Below are 8674 nucleotides of genomic sequence, written 5' to 3'. Positions count from 1 at the left end.
CTCTCTTGTCTTAACTCTGTGATCATTTAAGAGATGTCAGTTCAGGTTGAATGGAAATGCACATGAAGGATTCTCAATGCAGACATTAAGAGGATATATACCTTACCCAGAGAAGCCTTTGTGTGCTTTTAAGGTAACAGTGTCTAGCCACGTATCTTCACCTGAATTTTATCATCTGCTGACAATTGTTATTGGCTACAGAGAGAAGTCTGTTAGCAAAGCAACAGTGTTTTTCCAAAAGATATGAAAATCTGTTGCTCACCTGAGTTTTAAAAGGAGTAATTTTATTAAACTTGAAACTCAGTGGAGCCAGATTATTTTTCTTGATGACTGACCTCAGAAGTAAATGCTACAACTTCCTCCTATTTATTTAGCCAGAAGTGTTCTTTTAAGTAATTTTATCAGAAATCTCATTAGTGACTGGAATTTTTATGAGTGAGACCTTGTGCAGTAACGTCGGGGGGTTTTTACTTTATTCGCTTTATTCGTTTTGAGGTAGTTGTGTAATACTCTTGGGCATATATCGAAGATCTTTATCCTAGGTAGACCTACCCCTTGTCACCAAAAAATAAATAGTGTCACCCTCTTCAGCTTCCTTCTCTCCTGGCCTTGGGGGTGAGCTGACTTGTGGGTGCCCCATTGCCCAGGCATGGAGGAAGGATGGCGAAGGGTGGAAGAGGAGGAAAGCCAATGTGACGAGGGCAAGATGCTGTCAAGAGTTAGGGGGATGGGAGGGAGAGATAACCCAGCCAGAGATATCAAGAGGCAAGAGGGGCAGAGGATGCTGGGGGGCTGGGGGCTGGAGTGGCCGCTGCGGCTCCTGCTGCCCTTGGGGGGCGGCACGGCGGGGTTACCTTCACGCGGTGCTCGGCCCCGTGCCGTGCGGGGCCGTGGGAGGAGTGAGCCCCTCTGCAGCTGTCATGGGCCCCTGATGAATCACTATCCCGTCACTTGGCCGCCGTCCCCCGGCGTGGGGAGGAGGGAGAGAGACCTGCCGAGGAAACAAGAGTTGAGCCTTCAATTTAAAGACAATATGCCTTTCACCAGCACCGTGCCCTCCTCCTCTCCTTCTGGGTTTAAAGGACAGAATTGTCATCCGCAGTGATATCCTTGCTTTAAATTAAGGCCTCATCGTAAAGCAGAGTAATAGAGGCTTCTGTTTGTTTCCCTGGTCTACAGGTGCAGAATCCCCAAACTGGTTCAGATGTTGCTGCTTCCTCAAGCTACAGGTAAGGATTTGATTGAAAATTGCTATTTTTCTATAAGCCTTTTATTTATTTTTTTAAACTTCAGGTGAGGAGTAAACATTTAGCCTTGTTTTCCACATTAAGAGTAAGTGCTGGAGCATCGCTTTTACGTGCGTGCAACCAAGTCTGCAAATTATGAGCCTGTACACTTTTTCACGAAATTGTTTGACTTTATATCATTGCGGTATTTCAAGCTCATTACGCTTATCATTCTCTTTTATGTGTAGATTGGTCTAGGTAATGAAATATAAAATTAAAATTTGAATTTAGAGCTTGTGTAAGATCTCATTTAAAATGTGAAAACTTCATAGCTGCAATAATGCTTATGCTTTCAGGATATTCATACCATTACTGTGGGAGGAATTTTAAATATAATTTTAATAGTCTTTAAAAAAGAGCTTAAGCATTTCTTTTAAACAGAAAAATTACTGGGTTAAATGCCTTGGAGGCACAGTAACCTACAGAATTTCTACTGGGAGCAATTACTTAGACTGAGCACATCAGAAAACATAATCAGAAGCTTTAGTTATAAAGAAACAGAAGGATGGGACACTTCAATCATAAGCTTCCCCAGCATCAACCAAGAGATATGTCATGGTGGTGACTGCTGATGACCTTTTTATGTATGACTATTAAAAATGCATATTGGAAATATTCAGCTGCTTGCGTGCTGTATAGACATTTAATTTTTGCTTTGAGTTAGAATTGACTTCTCTTCTTATTTTGACTAAGTGACAGCTGCTGAGATACAGCAGAGTGCTAAGGCAGACTAACACCTGTATGGATTCACTGTATGTTGATCATATCCCTTTTCAATTGGGCACGCTTTATGTAATCCACAAAGCAAACAAGTGAGCAGACATAATAATGTTTTAATGCTGCATTTGTTTCAACGGAAACAGGGGAACAATTAAGTATTTTGCCAGAGTAAACACATACATCAGGAATATCTCATTCCCTGTCAGGAGATGATAGGTTTCCACAATTGTTTCAAGTGTTTTATTTGGTTTGGAGGCCCATTATCTTGCCACTGAGTGGTAAATCTTGAAAAAGGAGAGTGTTAATTTGTTGTTAAGAGAATATATGGCTCTGTGGCATGAATGTTTAAAGTGAACTACTTTGTCTTAGAAGCTGCAAAAATAATTGCAGCGGTAGCTGTTCAGTCGCTCGTGTGGGGCTGCAAAGGGAGTTTAGGACTAGAAAAGATGAAGTTGAGAGAAGCTGTTCGTTTTTTTACTAAGTGTTTTGGGGATGCTGATTAATAGTGGGCTGTCTCACATATAGGCAATTCCTCTGTAGTCCATGTTGAATATGTCACTAAAACTAATTGCGTCTTGTTTTCAGGTCTATGGAAATGCAGGATCTAGCCAGCCCACATAGCCGACTCAGTGGTAGTAGCGAATCCCCCAGTGGTCCAAAACTTGATAACTCCCATATAAATAATAACTCCATGACACCCAATGGCACGGAAGGTGAGCCACCATATTTTTTATCCTTTCATGGTTTATTTTTTCTCCTAGTTGCATTGGATTTTCTTGCAGTCAGTAAGCTATAAAGAGAAACTGTTTTACTATTTTAGGTGTTCCGTGTTTATGTAATATGGTGTGGAGAGCCCATGTTCAATGTTTATCAGTAGTTACTATTATCAAGTTTCAGCAATAGCTTTTATTCCAGTTTTATGTTCCTTTCATGGAGTTTGAATGGACTGAGCAGGTAGCATGTGTAGAGCTTAAAATAAAAGACAACACAACGAAAACCTGAAAGGGTAGTTAATAGATGAGAATAAAAGAACGTGTTTACCATTGTCGTACTACAAAACACAATCTTTCAGTCCTTTTCACTATTTTGATATTTCTTTATGTTCTCACTTTTTGCAAGCTCCCGAGGCTATGAAAATTTTGTCAAGTAGGCTAATAAAACTGAGTGTTGAAATTTCCTCAGGCAAGCTTGCTGCTCTGATGGAGTGGCCAAAATTCAAACAGGTGTAGTAATTCAATGGGGTAAACTGATACCTATTTTTCAAGAAGCAGTCAGGCAGTTGATAAGTTATGTTTGTTCTCAGTATAATACTAACAGCAGAACAACCTAACAGCTTTACTGGGAATATAGCACATATGTGATGCATATAATAATACATATAATGAAACACAGAAGGTTTTCTATAATAAGCAGCAAAAAATACTCTTTCGTTTCTATGGCAGTAGTAGGAAAGATTGTACATGACATTTGGCTAGCTATGTGAACAGAGATTTTTAATGCATTACTAGAAAAGAGTCACACAGCTTCATTGCTTTTCAATTTAAATGCATAGTTAAACAACTGTTGTAGAAAATATATGCCTTTTTTTCCCTAAGAACTGGGTCATATTAGTGCTGTCAGACTGTTTAGGATTATGGACATGCATTGCATTCTTCCAGGAAAGGCACATGCCAATCAAACAGATGTCATCCCCCCTCAATTCCCTACTCCCTACACATCTCTGTTATTCATTCTAATTGGAGTCCTCTGTAGTGGAGAGGGTTTATGGGTTATCAGATTAACAGGCATTTGTGCCAGAGTTGTGTATAATTTACTTTTTGCTATTGCTGTAAAAGTATTGCTGCAATATGATTTTAAGCCATTGCGGGAAAAAAAAAAAAAAAAAAAAAAAAAGGAAAAGAAAATTAAAAAAAAAAAAGAAAAAGAAGTAGCTTTTTAAAGAATAAATAAAATGCTTCATATGTTAATGTTAAAGCAGAAAAATCTTTAATGGCCACAGATGAATCTTCTTCCTTTTAAATACCCAAGTATGTTATTATATTTTTGCATCATATTATCAGATATATACCAGTTTTGGTACAGGATAAAATTGCTCAACGCTCTCAAATTAAAATTCCTCTAGCTCACAAAAGCCTTTGCAGTAAACTTCACCAGCTTTTGTACCTTCTCTGTAACTTGAAGATTCTTTAGTAGCACAAAAATAGGGAGAGTTCCTTGAAAGACTGAAAGATACTCGCCATCTGGCTCGACTTATTGTTCTAACTAGTTGTATGAAGGCATACACTCTGAAAAAAGGGGTGCTTAGTATTACTCTATCAGGAAATTAGGTGTATATTGTACCTGTACATGCACTTACCTCAGGTAGCAAGTAATTTTGGAACAATATCCCAACTTCTAGGTAGGTATCAGAGTTTATTGAAGAAAATAAATTAAACCACAGTAACTTATTTATATGAAACTAGAATTTTCAAGTTCAGGCTTATTAATTTTGGGTGAATTCTACCCAGAAAGCTCAAACTTGCAATACGTGTTTACCTTCTGAGACAAAGCCAAATGGTTTTCTTTTGTTTGCAATTTTCCCTCAGGTGACATGACCCTCCTCAGCACCGCAGACTGGTTGCTAAGCCCTAGCACACAGAGCCCCGCAGGTTTGGGGGGCTGCGGTGGGCGCAGCAGCGTGGGCACTCAGCATGCGATTTCAGATCTTGTCCAAAAAGTGTCCTGAGAAACAGCTTGTGCTTGGCGATTCTGGTCCAAACTTTCCAAATTGAAAACTCCTGTCTCTGATTGCTCTTAAGTGACAAATAAGGAAAAGTTTGTGAAAGAAACAAACTGAATCATTTATTTCTGAATTAGATGTGTGCTTAGAGACAAAATTTGTGAGTGACGCAGACGCCTAAGAATCTGAAGGTGGAATTTTTACTGTGAATCTGTTTTATCTTGAGGAAATGTTTTGTTTGAGTTCCTTGAGCTGCTAAACAGGCTTAAGAAAAAAAAAAAAATGAGTGAATGAAGCAAGGTTTTGATATTTTATTTTAATGATGGGTGAAGTAAAATTATTTTTTTCTGAGATTCTTGAAGCAGAATCCTGCTGAGACACAAGTGGCAGATTGTAAGGATGCAGTCTTAAGGGCTTGCCAAACACCTTTCTTAAAATGCTGCTGTGTGGTTTGCTTGCTTGTTGCATGTGGAGTGGAGATGTGGGTTGTTGAACCTTCATATGTTACATATCATATAGGAAAGCAGCTTCTAATCTACTACGCACTTGTTCTCCCTAGCATGAAAGAGCCCTCCTTTTCTGGCATAAGGGACTTTCATGTGAATGAGAAACAGGGCCTCTAGGTATTTGCATGTTATAAATATCTTGTAAAGATATGCTAAATTTGATTTGACTATGGGTGCGATTTCGGCAGCTTTCCATACCCTGAATCCAGGATACGTGCACTAGAAGAGGGTGAGGGAAAAAACCCAAACCTGTCTGGAAATGAAATGGCACTGTTTCAAACAAATGTTCATTAATTGCTCTAAGGCAGATTTTCAGACTTGTCTCTTATTGATGTTGTTCTACAAGAGGATGTGGTTGAAAGATACCCCACTGTTATTAGCTAATATTTTTAACTTCATACTAGTGGTAGATTTCAAAGCACTGAATGGGGATTTTAGTTGTTTGATTGAGTTTGAGTCTAATCTCTGCATGCATCTTTTATGTAGTAATTCTTTGTGTGCTTAATTTCACTTTGGTAGAGCAAAACTGCAGTAGTGCAGAACTGACCAGGTAGTGCTGGCTGAGAGCTAAAGCTGAAGAAAAAACACAGTTTTGGGTAGCTGCTATGTATTTCCTTCTAGCTAAATATTTTTAAACAGGTCAGATTTACTATTTCTTGTCTCAGCAATTTCTCTACGGAATTCTTTTAGAGATCAGTGATGTCTGTAGGACAAACAGTATCCTTTTAAGTTTGTTGAAGAACATGAGCCTATCTTCATAGTTCTGGATGTATGTGTGGTGAAGGGGAAAGTACCATTTCCTTAACATCTTGATTAAAAAAAAAATAATCATAGAAAATAAGAGGTAGTTACTATGCTGGTGTTAGGTTTTTACCTTCCTCTTCTCTGGGCAAGTATGGTCTTCTAACCAGTGATGGGGAAGTAACAAGGAAATTATAGATGTTTACCAGTCAGAAATTTCCCAGGATCAAATGCAGAGGACTAACACTAAAATGTCTGGCTAAAGGCACTCAGAAAAATCAGTCCTGACATGCCAAGGTATTGCTGATGATACAAATACAGGAGTATTTGAGTTTTCTGTGATCTCTTTAAGTGTTTTTCTACAAAACACCCTCAGTTGTAGGGAGCAGCAGACACTGGACACCATTAACATTTTCGCCTTGTATGACTTGCCTAAGAAAATGTTAAAAAAAAAAAAAAAAAAAAAAAAAAAAAAAAAAAAAAAAAGAGAGAATTGAAGTGGGGATCACAATGTTCATAGTTGTGCCTTATCTCTAATCTTCCTTTGTCAGCAAATTGCTGTGGTGAGGCAATACTGAAGGAGTTAAAGAAACAATAACAACAGAAGCTAATAAAATTGCCATTTGTTAAGTTTTATCAGACAGCTAGTGGCTTTTCCAACAACAATGCCCACTTGGGTATATAGTTTTAGAGGGGAAAGACAGTGTGCAATCAATCTGAGAGCAAAGCTATTTTCCATAGCAGACAACTGCATCCAGTTTCTGCCTACAATGATCTTTACTTTTATCTCAAGGATGTAAATCAGTTCTGATGGATTACATAGAGTGAGAAACAGAAGCCTATGGCCCATCATGATGATGTTTTATGCAACTGGAATGGAAAAGAATAGAAGAAGATTGGGAGAAGGAGCCGGGGTTTACCAAGCAACTGGACTTCATTCATGTTAGGAGTATGGAGCTGCCTCTGCCCTCATTTCTCAGTGTTTAGGAGGAAGAAGAGAGGGCATTTTCATATCAAGCAGGAAGGAAAAATGGGTAACAAATTGAAGATCAGATTTTCAAAGATACATAGGAAGGGAGGCTTCAAAGGGAATTGGACATCAAAATTCCTTTGGAAAAAAAAAGATTCTCACTCTATAAGTACCTGCTGCAACATGAGAATGAGATCCCACACAAAGGCATTCAAAGCTCCCCACTATGTGACTATCTGATGAGTGGCCATTAGAAATGTTGTTATAAATCTGGTGAATGTAAATCCATCTTCAGGGGTTCAAAAGGCAGTGCTATGTAGTATGTTTGCTGTTGAGCTGCAGTATTATACAATTGAGAGAAAGTTATTTTGAGTATTTTCTGAAGTGATGGTGGAGTAAGATGTTGAAATCCGTAGCTGGAGTATGAGCTGGTCATTGTTTCAGCACACGATGTAGATTTTTTTTAAGTAAAAGTATTTGTTGTAATTCTAACAATACTTTGTAGCACTCAAAATAGTCTTTCAGTATTGCAGTCAAGCCTGCACATTGGCTGTCAATAATTCTTAATTTTGTGTGTTATTAATATTGTTAATAGTTATTAATAATTTTCTGTACTTTGGCCTGCAAAGTTGTGGTAGGTGATAGCAATCAGACAAAATGATCCTCCTTTGGGAGATGTTTGGGTTCTGGTATCTTTTGATTGCTCAGTTCTGTAGTTTCTGCCAGTTATGTATGCGGAAGTTTCTAGCCCTGTATTTGTGATGATTAGCTTGTATGAAACTTGCAGCTGAGGAAGGGATACCTCCGTATTTAGGCATCCTGAAGTAATAGCCTGGTAAAGGTGAATTTAATCTTTGCGTTTCAGTAGGGTGCTCGTATCAATAGCTATTGATGCTAACTGCACATGAGGACAGTTGTATGGCCAGAGGCAAAGACCATCAAGATCCCAGGCCCCAGACTGGCAAAACCAGCCTGGGGGTCTGTACGGACTGATCATGGTCTTCAACCTGCCGCCACTTCTGGAGGATAAAAGCCAATACACATCACTCTGCCCATTTATGTCAAAGCAAGGGGCTGACTTGGACTATCTTTTCTTTCCAGCTTTCACTGTTTTCTTATCCCATTGGCTTCCTTCCAGACTCTTCACCTTATCTGTGCTTTTATTATCTTGCTTCCCTAAGAGTCCTTCCATCTGTTCTAAGCACATGTAGCATAATGCCCTATTATTCCTCTTTCACGGGTTTTTGGCCAATAAAATAATGTGCCTATTTCTGTGTTGGTTCAGTCCAACTCCTGTTGCAAGGTCTTGAGGAGGAGACTGTCTAATAAATATTTACATATTTATTGTCTTTTATGTATATATGTACATTTGTTTGTGAAAACTTCACAATTTTGTTTTCCTCCATAACATTTTCCTGAAATAAAGAACCTCATTTAAGTGAAAAGTCAATAGCAATGCTGGTTCCCACAGATGTCTGAGGGAAATAAAATACTCTAAATTACGTCTTGAGGAGGAGACTGTCTAATAAATATTTACATATTTATTGTCTTTTATGTATATATGTACATTTGTTTGTGAAAACTTCACAATTTTGTTTTCCTCCATAACATTTTCCTGAAATAAAGAACCTCATTTAAGTGAAAAGTCAATAGCAATGCTGGTTCCCACAGATGTCTGAGGGAAATAAAATACTCTAAATTACAAAGGACTTTAAGAAGAAAAAAAAAAAGG

At 38.3% G+C, this 8674-nt stretch overlaps 1 protein-coding gene across 5 annotated transcripts in view; it reads left to right on the top strand.

The window, feature by feature from the left end:
* Positions 1-1197: 1197 nt before the first annotated feature.
* Positions 1198-8674, top strand: part of EYA1 (EYA transcriptional coactivator and phosphatase 1) — an 83309-nt gene continuing 75832 nt past the window's right edge. For 3 of the 5 annotated variants that reach the window (XM_009995565.1, XM_009995566.1, XM_009995564.1), the window contains exon 1: positions 2596-2719. In XM_009995565.1, coding sequence (XP_009993867.1) covers positions 2596-2719 — 124 coding nt within the window. Of the gene's footprint in view, positions 1230-2591; positions 2720-8674 lie in introns of those variants that run through there. The other 2 variants (XM_009995567.1, XM_009995568.1) reach the window with 2 other exon arrangements.

Source organism: Chaetura pelagica, unplaced genomic scaffold, assembly GCF_000747805.2.
Source record: "Chaetura pelagica isolate M959 unplaced genomic scaffold, ChaPel_1.0 scaffold83, whole genome shotgun sequence".
NCBI lineage: Eukaryota > Metazoa > Chordata > Aves > Apodiformes > Apodidae > Chaetura > Chaetura pelagica.
Note: the sequence above shows the minus strand (reverse complement) of the source record. Positions and strands in the feature narration are given on the sequence as shown.